At 51.5% G+C, this 23,522-nt stretch overlaps 1 protein-coding gene across 1 annotated transcript in view; it reads left to right on the top strand.

Annotated features, from left to right (window-relative positions):
- The window catches only part of SRD5A1 (steroid 5 alpha-reductase 1), a 46,200-nt gene extending 24,126 nt beyond the window's left edge, over positions 1–22,074 (top strand). Inside the window, exons 3-5 of the mRNA XM_075542975.1 lie at positions 11,729–11,830; positions 17,070–17,220; positions 20,276–22,074. Coding sequence (XP_075399090.1) covers positions 11,729–11,830; positions 17,070–17,220; positions 20,276–20,342 — 320 coding nt within the window. The 3' untranslated portion in view covers positions 20,343–22,074. The remainder of the gene's footprint in view (positions 1–11,728; positions 11,831–17,069; positions 17,221–20,275) is intronic.
- Positions 22,075–23,522: the final 1,448 nt, after the last annotated feature.

Below are 23,522 nucleotides of genomic sequence, written 5' to 3'. Positions count from 1 at the left end.
TCTCTCTGGGAAACTTGTAGGAATGCTTTTTGAACTGCCTACAGATAATTTCACTATGGAATTAACCTACTACTTTATCCTCCTGTGGCTTCCCTCTCAGGTGAGTGCACAGAAGGCTGGTGGATTGCCTGATTTGGTGTTGCAGAGGTTTGACAGAGGATCCTGCAGCAGCTTGGAACATTGATGAGTGTTGGTCCAGCTATCTTAGGCCTCATGAGGCACTAAGGTAGGTGGGAGGAAGTTCCCTCAGTCACGTGGGACTACAGAGGAAAGAAAAATAGGAGCTCCCCCAGCCACACAAGCAGGAATTCCTCGGTTAGAAGTTGGACAAAGTATCCTCTAGTGGAGGTTGGCAGGGCTTTCTCCAGCCTCGGGCTAGCTCCACAGTGTGGAGCTCACCTAGCTGGGTGTGGCACAGGCATAAATACCCTAGGTTAAGGGGAGTGGTCTGGAGGTCAGCAGTGGAGTGTGAGAGAACAGGAAAGAGACAAAGAGGAGAAACAAATGGAAAAAGTAAGCCCTCTGAGACTGTGAGGGGATGGAGAGAAGAGAGGGAAACAAAAGTAACAATGTAGCTGATCCCTGATCCCTGTCATGGAGCTGCAAGGGTTTATCTGGGTTGAGATTAAGCCCCTGCAGACTCCAAATGGTCCCTGCTCTGGCTGAGACAGTAGCAGGGCTAAGATCAAGCCCTAGGTGGCCTCCACTGTGGTAATCCAAACGCTCCTAGCCCCTGAAAACCTTGTGGATCTATGCCTACTTAATTTTATGATGCTCCTCCTAAGATTCAGCGGTGTTGAATTTCCTTCTAAGTGACTCTTCTTGGCTGATTTCTGAGGAGTCCCTCTGGTATGTCGACATATACCTTTGATATCCTTCTGATGCCTTATATTATCAGCTAGGACCTCCAGGACTACGTTGAATAAAAGTGGGGACAAGAGTCACCCTTGTCCAGTCTCCTTTTTCTATGGGAATGTTTTCATCTTTTCTCCATTGATAGTAATGCTGGCTGTTGCATTTTCATATATAGCTTTAATTATATTGAAGTAATTCCCTTCCAGTCCTATCTTCTTAAGTGTCTTAATTAGGAAGGAGTGTTGAATGTTGTTGAATGCATCTTCTGCATCTATTGATATGATCATGAGTTCTTTGTCCTTTTTCTTCTCAATGTTGTGGATAATGTGGATGGATTTTTGGGTGTTGCACCATCCCTGCATCCCTGGTATGAATCCACTTGGTCATGATGAATTACAGTATTTATATAGCTTTGTATTCAATTGACTGGGTACTTCTCTATTCTTGAGGGATTCTTGCCCAGTTTGGGTGTCAGTGTTATACTAGTTTCATAGAATGTGTTTGGGAGTTTACCTTCTTTTTCTATGATATGGAAGAGCTTCCCTGAATGCTTGGTAGGATTCTCCTGGAAGCCATCTGGGCCAGAGCTTTTTCCAGTTGGCAATCCCTTGATGACCTTATCTATTTCTTCTTTGCAATGGATCTGTTCCAGTTCTTAACGTCTGTGTGAGGTCATTGGAGGACGGTTTGTTTTTCCAGGTATTTGTCCATTTCTTCCAAGTTGTTGTATTCCTTGGAATATAGTCCTTTGTGATCTGTCTTTTAATTTCATTGGGGTCCATTTTAATATTCCATGTTTCATCTCTCAACCTGTATATTGACATCTACTCCTTCCTACCTTTTGTTACGTTTACCAACGGTTTGTCATTCCTGTTAATCCTTTCAAAGAGCAAGCTTCTTTTAAAAAATCATTTTTTAGGGGCTCGTACAACTCTTATCACAATCCATACAGCCATCCATTGTATCAAGCACATTTGTACATTTGTTCCATCATCATTCTCAAAACATTTGCTTTCTACTTGTGCCCTTGGTATTAGCTCCTAAATTTTATACCCCACTTCCCTCCTACCTCCTTCACAAACCCTTGATAATTAAAAAATTATAATTTTGTCATGTCTTACACTGTCCGATTTCTCCCTTTGCCCACTTTTCTGTTGTCCATCACCCTGAGAGGGAGTTATAGGTAGATCATCATGATTGGTTCCCCCTTTCTATCCCACCTTCACCTTACCCTCCTGGTATCGCTACTCTCATTGTTGGTCCTGAGGGGTTTATTTATCCTGAATTCCCTGTGCTTCCAGTTCTTATCTGTACCAGTGTACATGCTATGGTCTAGCCGAATTTGTAAGGTAGAATGGGGATCATGATAGTGATGGGGAGGAAGCATTTAGTCACGAGAGGAAAGTTGTATGTTTCATCAGTACTACACCACCCTGTCTGGCTCGTCCTCCCCATCATTCACAATGATATGATTTTTTGTTCTTTGATACCTGATACATTATCCCATCGACATGTCATGATCACACAGGCTGGTATGCTTGTTCCATGTGGGATTTTTTGCTTCTCAGTTAGATTTTCCAATTATCGTATATAATTATATTTACATGTGTGCATGCCTATATTTAGACCTCTATAAATGCCCTTTGCCTGCTAGTTCTTTCCTCTAATTCCTTTTACTTTCCTCTTGTCCCACTATCATGCTCAGCCTTCATTTGGGTTTCAGTAAGTCCTCTCAGTTACATTACCCTTGATCACACCCTACCAGGTCTCCTACACCCTCCTCACCACGGATTTGGATCACTTGTTGTTCCCTTGTCCCTGGGTTTGTTAACACCCACTCACTTTCTTTCCCCTGCCTCCCCCTCTCCCATGTCCCACTGGAACTGTTAGTCCCGTTGTTTTCTCCTCCCGATTTTTTGTTTCACCTATCTTATCCAGATAGACCTGCAGAGATAATAATATTCACAAAAAAACAAGACAGAGCAAAACAAAGCAACAAAAGAAAATAAAAAACCAACAAAATAACAGTGACAAAAAAGAAAAGCCTGTAAATAGTTCAAGTTCTGTTTATTGACCTTTAAGAGAGTTTTCTGAGCTGACGGTGCCAGGCTATCAAAAGATATAGCATCTGGGGTCTTAAAGGCTTAAAGATAAACAAGCGGTCATCTAGCTGAGAAGCATCAAAGCCCACGTGGAAGAAGCACACCAGCCTGTCTGATCACATGGTGCAGAAAGGACCAGTTATCAGACATCAAAGAACTAAAAATCATATCAATGGGTGCCCAACTCCCTGATACGATCAATGAAGACAAACGTGTGCATAAGCAAATATGGTGAAAAAAATCTGATGGTGCCCAGCTATCAAAAGATATAGTGGCTGGGGTCTTCAAGGCTCGAAGATAAACAAGTGGCCATCTAGCTCAGAAGCAACAAAGCCCACATGGAAGAAACACACCAGCCTGTGTGACCACGAGCTGTCAAAGGGATCAGGTATCAAGCATCAAGGAACAAAAAAATCATATCATTGAAAATGTGGGTGAGTGCAGAGTGGAGACTCAAAGCCCATTGGTAGCCAACCGGACACCCCCTTACTGAAGAGTTGTGGGGAGGAGATGAACCAGTCGGGGTGCAAGGTAGCAACGATGAAACATATAACTTTCCTCTCATTCTTAAATGCTTCCTCCCCCCCCCCCCCCCACTATCATGATCCCAATTCTCCCTTACAAATCTGGCTATACCAGAGGATGTACATTGGTACAGAGAGCAACTGGAAACACAGGGAATCCAGGACAGATGACTCCTTCAGGGCCAGTAGTGAGAGTGGCGATGCCTGGAGGGTGGAGAGAATGTGGGGTAGAAAGGGGCAACTGATTACAAGAATCTACGTATAGCCTCCTCCCTGAGGGAGGGACAGCAGAGAAGAAGGTGGTGAGAGACATTGGACAGTGTAATATATGATAAAATAATAATTTATGAATTATGAAGGGTTCATGAGGTAGGGGACAGTGGGGAGGGAGGGAAAAAATGAGCAGCAGATATTAAGTAGAAGGCAAATGTTTTGAGAATGATGATGGCAACAAATGTACATATGTTCTTGACACAATGGATGTATGTATGGATTGTAATAAGAATTGTAGGAGCCCCCAATAAAAATGATTAAATTTAAAAAGTGTTTTATGGTCGACTCTGATGGGGTGCCACAACCTGGCCCCAAAGTCTCCTTTTGGTATTCCCTCAGGACTTGCTTGCTCTGCTCCCCTTGCTGAAGAGCCAGCTTTTTACTGAGTTGATTTTCTCCATTGACTTTTTGTTTTCCCACTCATTTATCGCTACCCTGAGTTTTATCATTTATTTTCTTTTGCTATTAGAAGGATTGTTCTGTTGACTCAGTTCCAACTGCTGAAGCTTTTATGAGAGGGTATACACCAGAAGTCTCTCTGCCATCTTCATGTGCACCTTTATCACTATCATGCATCCTCTTATAACTGCCTTTGCTGTATCCAATAAGTTTGGGTATGTTGTATTCTCATTCTCATTGGTTTTTAGAAACTTACAAATTTCATCCCTAATTTTTGTCAATGCCCACTACTTTTGAAGAGCTAAGTTATTCATCCTCCAAGTATTTGCCCTTGTTTTTTGTTTGTTTGTTTTTATTTTGTTGTTTCCCAGCTTTATGGTGTAGTGGTCAGAGAACTTGACTTGTGTCCCAGCATGTGGTCTATTTTCGACTGCATGCCATGTGAACGTGAAAAGAATGTGAATTTCTTTTTTGCAGTTGTGGGGAGAGCTCTAAATGACTCTCAGGTCAAGTAGAGTTTGGTTCTGTAGGCCCCTTCTTGAGCTTCTTTCACACTGATCTATCCTTGGAGAGCAGTATATTGAAGTCTCCTACTATGGTTATTGATCCTGTGATTTCTTTTCTTCATCATTTGGAAGATTTAATTGACGTCTTTCATGGGTCTCATTGGATGCGTATGTGTTTAGTATGCTCAGTGCCTCTTGGTCTACTGATCTCTTAAGCATTACATAATGCCCATCCTTGTAGCTTGTTATATCCTAAACCTTGAAATCAATTTTGTCAGAGATTAGAATTGCATTTCCTGCTTTTTGTTAGATTGCCATTTGATATACCTTCTGCCAACCTTTGGTCCTCAACCTGTTTTTGTCTGTGAGATTCAGGACTGTCTCTTGCAGACAGCAGGTTGCTGGGTGTTGTTTTGTTTTGTTTCCTAAACCAGTCTGCTAGCCTTTGTCGTTTGATGGTGGAATTCAGACCATCAACATTCAGAGTTATTACATCATCTGTGGAATTTTTGCCACCATCCCTTTACCTTTTGTGATGGACATTTTCCCCCTCCCTCCTTTGCCATGTGTTATATTTGTAGGGGAGATTCATTCTTGCCTTCTTCTCACATTGGGTCAAAGACGTGTTATGCATTGTTTTCAGTGCTCTGACTTCTGGATAGTGTTGCACTACGTGGTGGTCTTGTGCTTGTGCTCTGTGGATGTTGATCATCTGACCAAATTGAGTTGGAAAGTAATTTTTTGTAGTACTGGGTTTTTTGGGGGAAGGGGGGTTGTTTGTTTGTTTTTAGTGTAGCCTTTAAATTTTCCCTGATCTGGAAACCCTTACCTCTCTATTTTGATGGGGAGTTGGGCAGGATAGAGGATTCTTGGGTTACCATTACCCTCCTTCAGCTTTTGGAAGATGCTATCCCATCTCTCCTCTTCTTCATGATTTCTGCTGATAAATCTGAACATATTCCTATCTGATTACCCTTAGAGGTGACTGCATTTTTTTTCCCTCTAGCAGCTCTTCTCCTTTTCCTCAAAGTTGGATAATTTGACTACAATATGTTTTGGTATGTGCTTCTTGGGGTTCAGTCTAATTGGTGTCCTCTCTGCTTCATGGATTATTGTCTGATTCTCCTTCATTATATTGGGGACGTTTTCTTCCAGGAATTCCCTCACTATCTTGGCTGTAGATCTTGCTCTAGTAACCCAATTGTTCAAATATTGTATCTCTACATAGCATCGTTCATTTGTCCTTAGGTTTTCTTCAGCTTCTTTCGTTGTCTTATTTGATTGTCTTTCACATTTGTTGAATTCTTATTGGTTATCTTTGAGGTCACTGGTATGATTCTCCGCCTCTCCCAGAATGGTGGTAAAGTCTTTTACCATTTGCTTTGCTTCTGCTGCATTTTCTTTTAGCTCTTATATTTCCCTACAGTAAGTGGACTCTATCCTCTCTTTTCTTTAATCCCTGTTCTCTATCAATTCCCTTATATCCTGTATGACTCTATGCAGCATACTGAAGATTTCTTTCTGTGGCAGTTCAAAGTCTGCTTCTTCTATGTACTCGAGCAGCAAGGGTGGCACCAGGCAGGCTGATCGTACATGGGTAGACCAGCGTTCACAGGGACCTGGGCGCAGAGAGTTATGGGGCATATGTGTTTAGCTGGTAAGTTGGTGGAGAACAAGCACTGTCGAGGTATAGGAAGCAGGTTCTCAATGTGGTGGTTGGGGTGCCTAATGGGTATGTTAAATCTACCAGGATCCCAAACCAACCCTAAAGATTGTGAAAGGGAGAGTGCATACCTTTAACTGTTTGTGTTTATAACAGAAGACCCCTTTACAGTAGGTTGTTGTGAAACTCCAAGTTCTCCTCTCCTTAGGTACATTCGGGCTACTATTGTGAGTGCCCCTGTGAGGAGGAACATCTGTTCAAAGGTGCTCTGGGCCGGGTCAGTGGAACTCTGTTTGCTGGCTACCTTGCCAGGGGTGGGGAAGGTTGCCAAGTAACCCTGACATGATGAGTCCAACTCCAGTGGCAGGGAAAGGAGCCCTGTGTTTTCCACTCAGAAGCTAAGGCAATAGGTGTAACAACTATCTGGAGCTACCTAAGACACAAGTTCAAGTGGTCTCTCTGTCTCCCTGGGGGCTGGCTCCCTCCCTAGAAAGCTGCAGCTGTACTTGATGAGTTTCAAGGAGGTTGTGTGTTGCTGACGTGAAGGGAACAGGTTCCAGAGGTTACCGTGGTTGGGGTAACGGAGGAGAACAATAAATCTGCCAGGGTCCCTTGTTGATCCTGCGTGTTATGTAGGGACAGTGTTTGGTCGAATGATGTTTTGCTGCCTTGTGGTCTTGTTTGGTGTCAGAGGGGTTGAGATTCAGGCTAGGGGGTTGATTTGCTGTCTGGTATGGCTGTGAGTGAGAGATGTCTTCTTGTGATTGAGTTAATTATCTTGATAGAATGTCCCTCTGGTGAATCAGGTCAGAGGAGATGGGGATGGTAGAGGTGGCCAAGTGAGAGTGGGGGGTGGGGTCTTTTCCTGTCATCTCCCTAGGGAGCCTAGAGGGTAGAGGGGTGGAGTATAGCAGTGTCTTACTCAGCATGCTGGTGTCTTAGGTGAAAGACTTGTTTTGCTGCCTTACTATTACCTGATCTTTGAATGGTCTTTTAATGACTCTTTGTCAAGCCCCAAACTGGTGAAAACTGGTTTGGGCATGGCCTCAGACTTTAGCTCCTAGTGACTTTTCCTGTTTTGTTATGTTAGAGTTTTGTTAATGGACCAGGTGTATGGTGGCTTAGATTCAAAGTTACAAAAAGGAACACAGTCTCAGAATGACTGATTTCTAAGGTTTGGTTTGGTTTGGTTTCAGGGGTCTGCAGGGTATCCTGGTATCTGGGCTTCACAGTGCTGTCCCCCAGGAAAGGGGACTTAGATTGGCTGAGTGGATTTGGGGCCCACTGGGTGTGCGTTATCCCAACTGCCCTCCTTTTCCCAGCTTACTCCTGCCAGGCTCCGTAGGCTATGCTCAGGGCAGCTGCACTCTGCAAAGGATAAGTAGCCCAGGAGCTCTCTGATGGCAGCAGATTAGTGTCTCATTATCATGACCCACACTGGCACACCGAGAGCAGACCTGGGGGGAGGGGAACAGGGAGTGGCAGGTGTGGTTGCCCTCTCCCTGGGCAGGGGTGGGGGAAGTGTACAGTCTGTGATGGGGAGGGGAGCCTGTGTTATGGTCACCTGTAGACAGCACTCTGGGGAAATGACTGCATGCTGCGGGTCTTGGATCTCAGGCACAGGAAGGGGTGGCAAGGGATGTGGAGAGCACGCAGGCAGACACGGTGAAGTTAGAGCATCACCGTGAGCCCTCGAATTGCTCCATGGGTGAAAATCTCAAGGGGAGGTCTGACCCACGAGCCCTAGTACAACCAGAATTCCATGTCTAGCACCCAGCTGCCCAGTGCTGGCCTCCTTACCTCTTAACTGTCCAATCTAACAGCGGAAGCACCGGGGCGGCAATGCCACCTCCTCAGGAGATCCAAATTCTCTTGTCTTCTCATTTCCTGTTGCCCTGTGTTTTTTGAAGCTTCACCCCGACCTGCTTCTCCAATGTGAAACCAAGCAGTCACGCTCGCTGCCACAGAGTCGATACCAACTGGCAGTGAACCCGCCGCAGAGGCTGGAATTGGCCCTGCGCATTTCCCGTCACTGGTTCATCTTTCCCGTTGCCTTTACAGTACTGCTTAGACTGCTTCATTGCTTCTTCTGTTCCCACCACACCCTCCACCCCCACCCTGCACAGAGTCCAAATCCTCAGGTATTAAGGACCAGCGGTACAGAAGTGCAGCTCATTATACTGGAACCGGACACCGTGATACTACAAAGAACTAAGCAAAAAAAAAGTAAAAGTCTAACAGAAAGCTTCCCATACCAACTGAAATGGATCCTCTTAAGGATTTTCTGCAAAGCTCTTAAGGTTTATACAAATGGAATTAATCCAGCATTTGATGGAGGGAAGCAGAAATACTTGTTTGTGTTGGTTTCTTACTGGCTTAAACAGCACAGGGACCATGTCTCCCAGGAGGGAGAGAAGCTGACTGTGGCATTCCAGGGATGTGGTTTCATCTCCGGCTGCACATGGGAAGTCTTAGAGCCTGGGCTCACAGTCAGACGCCACACCTACCCCCTGCAGGTACAGGGAGTGCATGGGAAGTGGGGGAGTGGGGTGAGGTCTGGTAAGGTCTCTTTCAAAGCCTGGCTGGGGCTGTCCTGGCCCTAGGAGCTGCTTCCATCAGTGAAATCAGAAGGCAGAAACCTTCAAACCCTTCCTGTAGACCAGAAGGTTCTCAGCACCCCAGTTCTTCCCTAAGAAGCATCACTTAATGCCTACAGGATGGCTGGGGAGCCATTAATAAAATCATCCAAGATGTACATCTCTTTGACAGTGAATTGACCATCACGGGTAAACATACCTCCCTTAAGGAAATCATTGAAGATCTCTGAATCATCGAATCAACCTCTTGGTATAAAACGGAGTTGTTCCCTTCATGAAACAATACTTTGGCAATTTCCCATTCCTGGTTGGCACTCCCTGGTGTGGCGAAGGGGATGTGGGAGAAAGGGAGATGCTGTGTTCAGGGTGCCGAGGGACAGCTAGGGAGGCCCACAGGTGAGCCAAGCCCCTTCCCTGCCCCCACCAGGTGGGCAGCTGGGCTAGGCCAAGGCGGAAGAAGTGCTCGGGGCTTGCTGGTAGGAGAGTCGGGAGGAGACCAAGGCTGAAGGAAGCCATGGGCACTCACTGAGCCTTTCTAAACACGTCTGCAAAGACAGTGAGCAAAGGACCAGAGGGACCCAGGAGGAGGGGGCTGTCCACCCTACAAAGGGTCTTTGGCTGCTCTCGTTAGTTGACTGCCCTCTATCGGCTCCAACTCATGGTGACCGCCCATTGTGTAAGAGGACGGGACACCACCTGGTCCTCCACCTCTGTCCTCCTGGTTGTGGTGGCACATGTGAGGCCATTGCTGTGGCCATGATGCCACCTGGGGGTCACCTTCATCTTCACTGATGCTCTACCCATCGCGATGTCCTCCTCCAGCAGTTTGGCCCTCCTGGTGACATGTCCACGGGAGAAAGACCGGGCTTTTCACTCCCGTAAGGAGTTACAGTCTCGGAAAACCCACAGGGGCAGCTCTACCCTCTCCAATGGCTGGGAGGGAGGGTGAAGGAGCAGCCTGTCCAAAGTGAGGCTGAGGCTTGTCTTCCTTGCTTCTCGGCAAGTGGATTTGTGCACCTCCCACAGCCAGGGGTCCCATGCCCATGCGATTGCTTCTAGTTGGTCCAGCCCAGTCCCACTCACAGACATGCTGCTGGGCCCCACACCCCCGCCATGGTCTTCCGTCGGATGTTCTTCCCTTGCAGTTAGTCTTCCCGATGGCCTCTCCAAATGAAGGGACCTACCCTCTTTTCTAAGCCCCTCCTGCATGGATCCTAAGATTGACTTGTCCGTCTGGCTTGGGGGAAGGGATTGTCTTCCATGGGCCATTTACATGTTCACAACAGCACTCAGGCCACACTGGCCAAGCATCCACTGAGGCCACCCCTAGGATGGGGTGGCTGGAGCTGCTTCTCTTGGGTGAAGCGTGTGATGTGAGCTGGTGTGGATGACTTCCCAGGCCTTCTGTGGTCCGAGGGTCGGACGTTCCTCTTCCCTTGTCTCTTGATGGTGGTCCAGACCCACAACGGCCCTGTGGACAACAGAACCAGACACCACCCAGTCCTGCACCATCCCACAGCTGGACTCAGGTGTGAGCCCATGGCTGCAGCCACGGTATTCATCCACCCTTCTTCCTCTGCAGAGCCCCACCACTTTACCAAGCCAGGCGCCTTTCTCCAGTCTCTCTCCAGAGACAGCTAAGAATGAGAGGCAGGTGCTAGAATTTCTGCCCTCTTCCTCCACGAGGTAGACATAGTGCCAGAAACCAAGTCAAACCCCATTGTCGCAGGGTCATTTCCGACTCAGAGCAGCCCCAGCGGACAGAGTGGAAATGCCTCAGGGGACTTCCACGGCTGTCATGTCTCTCTCACAGATCATGGGGGCAGGGGCTCTAACCACCAGTCTTTCCATTGGCAGCCCAGCATTTTTAGTCCCTAGTCCCCAGAGCCCCGGGGACACAGGTCCCAGGGATACCAGGGGTCCAGAGACAGCAGCCTCTGGTTCCTGAGGGGCCATGAGATGTGTCCAGTCAATTAACCCCATGGGCACCTTACCCCACCCCACCCTGCTGAACCAGGCTTCCCATTTACCCAGCCACCCTCCCAACATTCACCTTCAACATAAGGTCGAGATTTCCGGTGGGTAAGAGGACTTACCAGTACCCCCATGAGATAGTTAAAGTTTATTGTGCCAACCTGGCCGATAAACACGCGTGAAGTTAATTGAAGGTCGAAGGGATCAATGGCTCAGTGAGTCTCGCCTTTCTAGTTCTCGGATCTCTTGCTTTCTGATGGTCAAACCAGGGTGCAGCTGCCTTAGCCAGTTCCCTGCTTCAGCTGGCAAGGCTCACTTCCTGCAAGACATCCTTGAGGAGAACCACATAGACCTACCCTGATGCAGCCCTGGGTGCTGGAGCAGCCACATGGAGACCCCTGCCAGTGCTGAGATGCTTATATGTTCACTGATTCAGCTTTCCTCCTGCAGTTGGTATCATAGTGTGTGCTTTGTGAGATGGAGGAAGACTTTGTAGATTGGTATCGGACATATGGGCTAGTGTTGGACTTGTGGGCTTGGGCAGCACTGGGTTGGGATGTTTTCTAGATGTGCACTTACCCTTTATATAAAACTCTCTTATACATGAGTTTCTGTGGATTTGTTTCTCTAATGTACCCTGAGTAACACACCCCAGGGACGCAAAGCTCGACACGGCTTCACGTCTGTTTCTTCAGAGACAGAGAAAGGATACACCGGTGGTTTCAGTCAGCTCTGCTGGCCCCAACGCTGGGCTCACCTTTGCCGTTGGGAATGGGGGGCATGTCCTGTCCTGTCCAGACAGGCCACTGACCAGCCAGCCCATGTCTCCTTGCAGGTTCTAGCCTGTGGCTAGTGGGCATGGTCATCAACATCCACTCGGACCACATCCTACGGAGCCTCAGGGAATCCACGGAGACTGGATACAGAATACCCAGGGGTACGTACGAGCACAGGCTTCTGTCTCCAAGTGGCGTGCATGGTGTCTGGGGTCTGAGTGCCACTGGCGGCAGGGCCGGGGATGGGGCCGGTGTTGGTCAGCCGTGAGTTTCCTGGAGAGTTGCTGTGACTGTGGCCCTCACTGCCATTCAAGTTTCCTAGACTTAGCAAAGGATCTCACCCGGCCTGGCCCAAGGGACAGCCAGAAAGCCCTCCGTTCCAACTCACAGCCACTCGGCAGGGCAGAGCTGGGCTGCCCTGTGGGTGTCCGAGGCTTGGCACCTTTACATGAGCCAACTGCCTTGTCTTTCTCCCACGGGGTGGCTGGTGGATTTGAACCGCCAACCTTGAGGTGAACAGCCCAACACTTCATCCACTGGGTCCCCAGGGGGTCATCAGGGAGAACAGGAAGCCCTGTCCCAGCTCTGCTGGCAAAGAGAGCGAGAAGCAGAAAGCAGGGTGATGAAGCCATCGCCTCCTTTTCTGGCCCTCTGAGCACGGCTGAAGCCCTGAACGACCTCTCTCCAAAACCATTTAGACTCTCTTGCTGTGACGAGGGAGAGAAAAGGTCCCCAGGGGACAAGATCTAGGCTCCTGGGACAAGTCCAGGAGCCCCTGTGGGGACTCGGTGAAAGGCAGCTGCTCCCGCTGTGCCATGTGGCCACGCTTCACACCCTTGAATGGTGTGAGGAATGCCCGGTGGGCCCAGCTGCTCTCCCAGGCCCTGGAGGAGGCAGGCCCCGGGGTCCCAGGGGAAGCTGCCTTCACCTGCTGCCTCAAGGAATCCTGGTAAGGCAGGTTCCAAGGAGAAGCGGCCCCGCTGAGCAGGCACAGAAGCCACGGGGAACTTGGGTGTCCTCTCTCTCCCCCCCCACAAGGAGGAGCCTGCTGAGACCTGAAGGGTCCCAGGGTAGACGGGGCTAATATAATACAATATATAATATAAAGACTGATCTCAGAGCGAGGGCTGGAAAGGTGCTAGAAAACAGAGCAGGGTTGACGTGCTACCAGCGGAGGAGTGAGGAGCCCCTGGGAGAAAGAGCCAGGAGCTGAGCCCCAGCCTGCCGCCGTCACCCCGAAGGACGGCGAAGGAGGACGTCTGTCCTGCCGAGGGGTCCGAGACGACACTGTTACAGGAGCACCAGCCTCTTCCTTCCCCAGCAGAGCAGGTGGTGGGTTTGAACCACCAGCCTAGAGGTTGGCAGCTCTGTGTTTCACCCACTGCTCCTTCCGGATCCTCCATAAAGCTAAGAGCTCCTGCAAGTGGGGAGTCCAGTCGGTGAAGCTGAACACTGAGGGAGCTGGTGCTCACTGGGCAGCACCTGGCTGGAGGCCTCCCCCCACGGTCCTGGGCAGCAGACGAGGAGAACAGTGGGAAGCCAAACAGAGGAACTGAGCACCCACAAGCCCTCCCATCAGCGCAGACTGTGGCATGCAGAAACCCCCTGCAGAGTTCCTGGTGGTGCTGCCCACTGCTGCTGCCTGTGGTGGGGAGGATGAGAAAGCCGGGAGTCTCAGATGACCCCCCCCCATGTCCCAGGCAGGCCTGAGAGTGGGGTGGAAAGAGCCCTCTGGGTAGACATTTAGTGAAAGGGAAGGTACAGCCCCACCTCAGAGGACCCACCAGGCTGTGGTCCCCACCGGCTTCCCAACCCAGCTCCCTCCTGTGGCAGGGAGAGAGGGCCCTGGGCCTGGCCAAGAATGGCAGGACATGTGTCCTCGGAAAGGCAGGGTGGCAGGACATGAGGACACCAGCAGGGCACAGAGGAGGCGACCTGTGCACAGTGACCGTGCCAAAAGCTGGAGGCGGGACCCCAGGCCGCTGCAGCCACATGAGGGAAGAGAGGCCTCAGGTGGATACTTCACCTGTGAACTTGGGACTTCACAAGTCCACCAGAAGCCTCCACCAATGTGTCACCCTGAGATCTGAGGTGCACCTGACCCAACCATGGTGTTTTCAGTCTCCCCATCTGCCTGTGAAAGCAGGATCATGGAGCTCCCCCGCCCACCCCGCCCCAAGAACTGATACTCACAAATTGTGATGTTGGTGAGGAACATCGATAGCACCACGGACAGCCAAAAGAACAAACAACTCCGTCTCAGAAGTCCCTCCAGAGTGCTCCTTGGAAGGGACCCCGTGTCACATTGTCCAGGCTGTTATCAGCAGAGTCCAGTCCCTGGAGAGGGGCCACAGGCTTGGTGAACTAGAGAGTCGTCGAGAAAGAGCGTGGCCTTCAATGAGCTGCATGGGCCCAGTGGCTACCAAAGGGGGCCTCAAAGATAGCAAGTAAGGACTGTGAGGATGGTGCAGGACTGGAGCTGAGTCTCAGTCTTTTGTCTGTAGGGTCGCTGTGAATCAGAACCGACCCGACAGTACCTAAGGGATACACAGTCCCTGTGCCCAGAAAGAATTGGGTGACACTCAGCCAGCGTAAGTGTTGGTATGCGGTCAGGAGCCAATGGGGCCGAAGGAAGAAGCCCAAGCTCCACTAGAGGCACTCGTGCAAAGCAGAGCTGCAGCAGTTGACCAAACCAAAAAGCAAAAGAAGGTGAAAGCTCACTCCCACGGAGGGATGCTGACTCATGGTCACCCAAACTGCCCCTGCGAGTTTCTGAGACTGTAACACTTCGGGGGAGTAGAAAGCCCTGCTTTCGCCCACAGAGCCGCTGGTGGTTTCGAACTGTGGACCTTGCCATTGGCAGCCCAGCGCATAGCCCCCGCACCACCAGGGTCCCGGGGACTGGCAGGGTGCTCATTAAAATGTTTCAAGAAGCTGATGAAGTGCTGGAAAGCACTCACTTGTCCCCACCAAGAAATTTGAAAGACGGCACCCTGGACTAGAATAGGCTGGAAGGGAGCCTTACTTATGCCCCTTCTCTAAAAAGGTGGCCCTGCAGAATGTGGAAATCATCTAGCAAGATGATCACTGTCACAAGCAAGTAGAATTTTGCTGAAGATCATTCAGCAACTCCTGTAGCAGTGCATTGACAAATAGCTGCCAGAAGTACCAAATAGACTCAGACAGGGACGTGGGACAGGCCAGGGGAATGCCGTGGCTGATGTCAGATGGCTCTTGGCTCAAAGCAGAGAACACCAGGAAGATGCTTGCTTGCGTTTCATTGTGTGTGCCGAGGCATTCGGCTGTGTGGCGCACAGGAAGCTATGGATAGCCTTGAGAGGAACAGGAACTCCGGAACACTTCATCATGCTGATACAGAAAAGGCAGTGGTCTGGACCAGATATGAGACTGCCGCATGGTTTAAAGTCTGGAAAGGTATGTGTCAGAGTTCTATCCTCTGGCCATACTTGCAGGCTGAGCAAACAGAGAAGCTGGACAATCTAAGGAAGCCCGCAGCATTGGGATTGGAGGAAGGCTGATTCACAACCCGCCTTGTGCAGGGGACACAACTGTGCCTGCTGAAAGCGAGGAGGACTTGAAGCACTTGCTGGCGAACACCAAAGATGGTGGCCTCCAGAATGGATTACAACTCAGCGGAAACCAAAGGTCCTCGGTGACACGGTGACCGATGGAGAAAAGACTGGAGTGGTCAAGGATTTTCATCTTGCTCGATCTACACCATATGCTCATGGAAGCAGCCGTCAAGAATCAAATAGCATGTTGCAGTGGGTAAATCCACCACACAAGACTTCTTCACAGGAAAGAGCAAGGACATCACTTCGAGGACCAAGCTGTGTCGGACGCAGGCTGTGGTGTTGTCAGTGGTCCCTGTGCCTGTGAAAGGTGTACACTGAGTAAGGAAGACTGAAGGAGGAGCTAGGCATCTGAGACATGGCACTGCCGAAGAATACTTAAAGTGCCATGGCCTTTGTGTCAGTCTGGGTGAATGAGAGAAACAAACTCTTAGACACTCATATGGGTATAAGAAAAAGCTTTCTACCAAAGATCAAAGATTTCTACCAAAGATTAAGAAAACATCCCAGACCAGTCCATAAGTCCGATATCACCCCATCTATCTGTACTAGTCCATAAATTCCTCTTTAGACTTACACAGCCATGCGATGACTTTGAATGCAGGAAGATCACAGGCCGGTGGGTGGAAAGTCTTGTGGATCCAGTGGCAGTGGAAGCATCTCAGTGCTGGCGTGGGTCTCCACGTGGCTCCTCCAGGGCTGTGTCTCTATCAGCGTAGCTCCGTCTGGCTTGTCAACAGCAGGGAGACAGTGCATCTGGTCTTCAGTCAGCTATTTATTTCTGTAGCGCCTCCAAATGAGGTCATCAAGCTGCGACCTGATTGACAGGCTCAACTCCATCCCTTCACTCTCAATAGTCTCAAGTTGACGCCAGAGTATGTAACTGCCACAGCCTTCTAAATGCACAAGCAAATCTTGTCTTGGAAGAAATCGAACCAGGATGCTCCTTGGAAGTGGGATGACAAGACTTGGTCTCACGTACTTTGGACTGTATTATCAGGACAGGACAGTCCCCAGAAAAGGACACCATGCTTGGTCAACAAGAAAGAAAGCAAGAGAGGAAGGCCCTTGAGAGATGCATCAACACAGGGTGAGGATGGTGCTCTATAGTATATCAGATCATTATGGGTCAGAACGGACTTGGTGGCCTCTAACCATAACAACAGCATATCTTAGACTGGATTTTCTAGAGAAGGGGTGTGTGTGTTGGGGGGGGGAGGGGTTTATAAAAGGGAAATATCTCACACAGTTGTAGAGGTGGGCAAGTTCCAAGTCCCTGATCAAATATCAAGCTGTAGGCTTCTCCTGGCCCACGTAGCTGCAGGGGGCTTATGGTCCCATGATCAGCAGGTGAGGCAGTAAGCCTCAGGCTGAAGGGACAACTGAACAAAAGGCCATCTAGTCATCTGGCACTAGGCAACACAGCAGATCTATGGTGCAAACTCAAAGAACCAGAAGTCAGGCCATGAGCCAGATGCAGGGTCTAGGCCCAGCAAGAAGCAAGCAAGCTTTTCCACAGCATCCACGTGTTTGGGAAGCAGCCCTGCACCTCCAAGGAAACTTTCTTTCCATTGGTTGGCTGCCCCTGGCAGATTCATGATGTCAATGATTACATTATGTTGGACCTCAGCATCAGAAACCACTACCCCTTAGCTGCCAAACTACTGAGAATCCTGGCCCAGCCAAGCTGATATGACACCTTCACCGGCACCCTAAGGAATTACCCTTGTAGTCACTCACCTCCCCTGGGCCACCTGTTAGGCAGGCACAGTCTCATTGTAAATGGTCTGGTCCCTCTTTCTCCCAGGAGGCCTGTTTGAGTATGTGACCGCAGCCAACTACTTTGGCGAGATCGTGGAGTGGCTAGGCTTTGCACTAGCCGGCTGGTCCATCCAGAGCAGTGCCTTCGCCCTGTTCACCTTCTGCATTCTGTTGCGCAGAGCTGAGCATCACCACCGGTAAGCCCGCCTCTGCTGTAAGGCACGCGTTAGCTAAGCAGGTGCAAAGGGGGCAAGTATCTGCAAAGAAAGCCAGCTCTGAGAGATGTCGGGGATGGGGAGGGCTGGAAGGGGCGGTGGGATGGAGGGAGCTTGTAGTGGGCATCCAGAGGAGACAGGAGCCTACCTTCTGTGTGGCAGAGCCAGGTCCCTTCCCAGCCAGTGTGCCCACCTTGTGCAGCCACCACCCAGCTGTTACTGGCACTGCCAACTGCCGATAGAGCTGGCGGGAAATGTTGAACGAAACTGAAAATCCTAAAAGAGATGAGGCTTACCTGTTAGATAGAGACAAGGAAGGGTTTGTTTGCCAGGACATTTTTAAGACATGATTTCTTGTGGTGGCTGTGTGAATCCAGTGACGATGTGAATGAAAAATGGCTCTATGTAATTATCAACAGAGAATATTTTATTCCTGTTTAATAGCCACTGCCGTGCTGTCAGTTGTGACTCACAACAGCCTTCTAAGGCTTCTGAGCCTGTAACTCATGACGGGGTAGACGGGCTCTTCATCCTCCCGTGGGGTGGCTGCTGGGTCGAAACCACCAACTTTGCAGTTTAATACCCAGGTGCAACCAGGGATGCCTGGTCCTGAGGAAATACATGTTTTCTGTCTGGGTTAGCGTGGTAGGCTGGGTTGTCCAAAGAAAGGAAACCAATGACACTCATCCTTGTGTAAAGACTTGTTTTATAGCCAGAAGGCGTTCTGGCTCAGTCCAACGGAAGTCCCTTGTTCGACACGAGCTGGAGCCCACTTCAGACCCACCTAGCTGCAGGCTGCTGAAACAGGATGCCAGGAGATCCCAGGCCACCTCCACCTGTACCGCCACCACTGCCACCTCCACCTGTACCACCACCACTTCCACCAACACCACCTCCATCAACACCACCTCGACCTTTACCACCACCACCACCACCTCTACCTCCACCTCCATCAATACCACCTCCACCTTTGCCACCACCTCCATCAACACCACCTTCACTTTTACCACCACCACCACCTCTATCACCACCACCACTACCACCACCTCCACCTTTACTACCACCTCCATCACCACCACCACTACCACCACCTCCACCTTTACTACCACCTCCACCTCCATCACCACCACCACCTCCACCTCCATCACCACCACCACCACCACCTCCATCACCACCACCACTACCACCACCTCCACCTTTACTACCACCTCCACCTCCATCACCACCACCACCTCCACCTCCATCACCATCACCACTACCACCACCTCCACCTTTACCACAACCTCCACCAACACCAGCTCCACCTCCATCAATACCACCACCTCTATTAATACCACTACCTCCACCTTTACCTTTACTACTTCAACCCCCTCCATCAACACCACCTCCACCTTTACCACCACCACCACTACGACTGCCACTACCACCTTTACCACCATAATCACCACCTCTATCAACCACCACCACCTCCACTACCACTTTACCACCACCACCACCTCCATCAACACCTTTACCACCACCCCCTTTACCACCACCTCCACCCCCTTTACCACCACCCCCTCCACCTCCACCACCACCACCCCCTGTACCACCACCACCTCCTCCACCCCCTTTACCACCACCCCCTCCACCTCCACCACCACCCCCTGTACCACCACCACCTCCTCCACCCCCTTTACCACCACCACCTCCACCACCACCACCACCCCCTGTACCACCACCACCTCCTCCACCCCCTTTACCACCACCACCTCCACCACCACCCCCTGTACCACCACCACCTCCTCCACCCCCTTTACCACCACCTCCTCCACCACCACCACCTCCACCCCCTTTACCACCACCTCCTCCACCACCACCACCTCCACCCCCTTTACCACCACCACCTCCACCACCACCCCCTGTACCACCACCACCTCCTCCACCCCCTTTACCACCACCTCCTCCACCACCACCACCTCCACCCCCTTTACCACCACCTCCTCCACCACCACCACCTCCACCCCCTTTACCACCACCACCTCCACCACCACCACCTCCACCCCCTTTACCACCACCTCCTCCACCACCACCTCCTCCACCCCCTTTACCACCACCTCCTCTACCACCACCACCTCCACCCCCTTTACCACCACCACCTCCACCACCACCACCTCCACCCCCTTTACCACCACCTCCTCCACCACCACCTCCTCCACCCCCTTTACCCCCACATCCTCCACCCCCTTTACCACCACCACCTCCACCACCACCACCTCCACCCCCTTTACCACCACCTCATCCACCACCACCACCTCCACCCCCTTTACCACCACCTCCTCCACCCCCTTTACCCCCACCTCCTCCACCCCCAGAAGATCTTCAGGACACCCTCTCAGCACCCTTTCCCCCAAGGCATGTTCTCTCCTTGGAGCATTGGTCAGCTCCTTACCACCCCAGTACCTGTGCCTGCCAACAGGAAGATGGTGTCTGGAGCAACGGCCTCTGGGTCTCATTCCATAACTGCTGTGGTCATTGTGAGGCACCATCGAGTCCATTCTGACCCACAGTGACCCCGTGCCCAACAGAAGGAAGCACCAGCTGGTCCTGGTCCATCCTCATCATTGTTCCCGTGGCAGAGCTCATTGCTGCAGCCACTGTGTCTGCCCATCTCGAGGGCCTTCCTCACTTTACCGAGCATGGTGTCCTTCTCCAGGGACTGGTCTCCCCTGGCAACGCGTCCAAAGTGCGAGAGTTCCCTGAGGAGTGCTCTGGCTGTACTTCTTCCAAGACAGGGGACTCCTTAATGAGATATATGTAATTGCCCTCCAAACAGAGAAAATCACACCATGGGTCTGTCATACCAAATAGTCGTCGTCGCGGCCTAGCCACACAGCAGCTCGGTGCGCCTCTCTAATGAGAGTAGACCGGAGCTCCCCGCCGTCGAAGGAAAGGGGCAGAGCGAATGCACGTGGTCTGTTTGATAAATCACAAGCATTGTCACATTGGCTATGTGATGAGGTCGTTGCCCTTTGCAGATGCCCTTCTCTCTTTCCAGGTGGTACCTCAAGAAGTTCAAAGACTACCCCAAGTCCAGGAAGATCATATTTCCATTTATCTATTAAGCACCTTGCCAAGCACCTCCGGGGTTCCTGCAGCGAGCTGGGAGGACCCCTGTGTGGGAGCCGTGCTAACTGAATATGACCCCTGTGATTCCCTCATGCTCCCTCTCTTCCCAGATTTGTCTAGGAATTCACTGTCCCGGGGTGGCGGCCAGCCCTGGTGACTCCTGCAGCTTATTTCTCAGATTGTGAACTCCTCCCCATCTCATGTGGCTGGGGTGGCTTAAGGTTCCCAAGAGCCATGTTCATGAGTCCGTTGGGTGGCCTTGTGGACCAGTAGATTCTCCCCACCCCCTTCCCAGCCACCTGAGCCCTGGTCTTATGATCTATAAGGCCGGCACCTGGACATCACCAGGCACTCCACAGAAGACCGGGGCTGCCTGCTCCAGTACAGATGTACAGCTGGGGGCCCCATGGGGCAGTTCTACTGTGCCCTACAGGAGGTGCTGTGCATCAGAATCAGCTGTATGTTAAGGCCAGAGTCATGGCTGTTCCCAGCAACCACCACCACCTCTCAGGGCTCAGAGGGACCTGTGCTATTCCCGGGCAGGCCCTCGGAGGACACAGCCCAGTGAGGGGCTGGTTCTAAGGAGTGCAATCCACGTGCGTGGGACTTGACTGTGGACAGGCTGCCCCGACAGCAGACCCACATCCAGCCTCATCTCCCTGACCCAAGAGCACCCCTGGGTCATCCCCCTCTGGTCTGCATCCCATGAGGACTGACTGTGTGCTGCGCAGTTGGTGATTTCAATGTGTCCCTTCCTGGGGCAAAGAGGCCCTGAAACACTTTCACACCCTGGGCTTGCTCGAAGGACCCTGGAAGGAACACCAGTCAGAGTGCTGCCAACACGTGGACGTGGCGTCCTGGCTCGCCCCAGAGGCCCACGGAAGAAACACCTCCCCCAAGCACACGGGGCACCCAGGTCGCAGCCCCTGTTCCCCCTGCATCTCCTCTGCAGATGTCGGTGCTGGAGGGGACATGCAGGCAAGAAGCTGCCTCTGCTCCCAGGCCCTGGGTGGCCACTCCACCCTCCATCCAGAGCCCAGAGGAGGCTGAGCGCCTCCAAGCCCGGAGCTCACTCCTCCCCCGGGCCCGAGTCGGTACAGTGTCCTGGATGCCTTTCTCCCCTGACCAGAAACACTGGGCAGGAGAGGAGCACTGGCCGCCGGCTAAGTGACGGCAATGACGGCGTGTGTCCCGACTCGTGGAGACCCCGAGAGGTGGAGAACGCTCCCCTGGGGGGTAGTTCCACTTTGCCCTGCAGGGTCTCAATGAGCCAGAGGCCACGCAGTGGCACCCAGCAGCGACGAGGGCTATGGGTGTTAGACTCCTGGAGTGGCCAAACCCGCTGGCTTGTCTGCTGGCATTGCAGCACTAACAGGTGCCGCCAGGCGCCCTTTCTGTCCAGACCATTGCTTGGACCCCTACAACCAGACTCCTGGTCACCCCTACCTTCCTCTGGGACACGCGGGAACTGAAGGAAGCCTGGAAGGGTTTGGGTGCTATGTGCCCAAAGAAGCCCCTTCACTGTGAATTTCGGGCAGGGCCTGCAGCCCAACTGCACAAAACCTGGGTTGATCGGAGATGAAACTCAGGGTGCAGTACCACCTAATTGTTGTGGCCCGCTGGCTAGTAGAGAAGGGTACTACTCTGCCCTGCACCCCCCTCCCCAAAAACCAGCTCCCCGAATTGCCTTGGATCAATGTGAATCAGGATAATGCAGAGATGAATAAAATGAACAGTGAAGAAATGAATGATTCTGGTTGCTCTGTCTTTGTGCCTCCCAACAGCAGCCTTCTTCATCCCCCTGCTGAGAATTGTCACTTGCTTGGGCGCACGTGCACACACACAGAGATAGATAGATAGATAGATAGATAGATAGATAGATAGATAGATAGATAGATAGATAGATAGATGATAGATAGATGATAGATAGATAGATAGCCTCAGGTCCCCGTCCCCCGCCCGAAGAGGGGGAGGAGGTCTTCTGATTCAGGGTGGGGCGGGATACAACTTCTCAGCAGGGAGTCACCTCAGGCGGCCAGGGTTCGCCCAGGATGTGACCCTACCAGAGCATGGTCAGCTCCATGATGGGCTCTTCTGCTGAGCGGCCCAGCAGTGGTGGGGAGAATGTGGTTAGAGGCCGTCATCAAGCGGGTTCCCACACGTGGCAACCTTGATAATAGAACAAAACCAACACTGCCTGGTCCTGCCCCACCCTCACAGCTGTTGGGGACCGGCTCCTTGGGGCACAGTGGCTCTGTGTACTCTCCATCTTCTTCAGATGCTCCCGGATGCTCCCTGTGTCATCCAGTGCCCCCCCACACACACACCACACACACACACACGCATGCAGACTCTCAGTCTGCCACTCAAAACCCTTTCGGTTTCCCCCATGCTGAGAGTGCGTCCTCTTGGGTTTTCCGACCGCGGCCTCTGCGACAGGTTTCATGGAGACACGGCTCCGTCTCCTCCAGCTGCCCTCTACATTTTCTGCTCCGCCGTTGGACTTTGTCCCGCCTTCCACCCACCCGAGCTCCTCCAGGGGCAAAAGCAAGCTTCAGAGTCTCTCCGGACATCCCTCGGCATGTTCCTTCTCCCGTCTTTCTCATGGTCTTGACCATCTTCACGGAGGACGCTGTGGATGCGCTCCGCAGTGGACAACTCATTCCGTCCCCGGAGTCTGTTCTCAGCCTGGGAGCCCCGCCCAAGCATGTTCACTTAGAACAGCGGTTCTCAGTCTGAGGGTCGTGACCCCTTGGGGTGGGGGTTCGAATGACACTTTCACAGGGGTCGCCAGATTCATAAGAGTAGCAAAATGACAGTGATGAAGTAGCAATGAATATAATTTTATGGTTGGGGGTCACTATGACTAAAGGGGCTCGGCATTAGGAAGGTGGAGAACCAGTGACTTAGGGCAGCTCGGCTGCTGTGTGAAATGCAAACAGCAGAGCTTCAGGCATCTTAGCAACAGCCAGGCCACCCTGTATGACAGACCCACAGACGATTGAGTGATGGGGACATGGGAAAGAGCTCAGGATGGCCAGGCCCAGGCTGATCAAGCCCTGCAAGACATGACTGCTCCGCCTGCGGTTAGACCAGCTGACTCAAAATCATGAGGGCACCATGCGCCAGCAAGAACACCGAGGAGCCCGCTGGGGCCGCCCTACTCTGCTGGGGAG

The sequence above is a fragment of the Tenrec ecaudatus genome, chromosome 2 (assembly GCF_050624435.1).
Source record: "Tenrec ecaudatus isolate mTenEca1 chromosome 2, mTenEca1.hap1, whole genome shotgun sequence".
Taxonomy (NCBI): Eukaryota; Metazoa; Chordata; class Mammalia; order Afrosoricida; family Tenrecidae; genus Tenrec; species Tenrec ecaudatus.
This window is presented reverse-complemented; position numbering and strand designations above follow the sequence as displayed.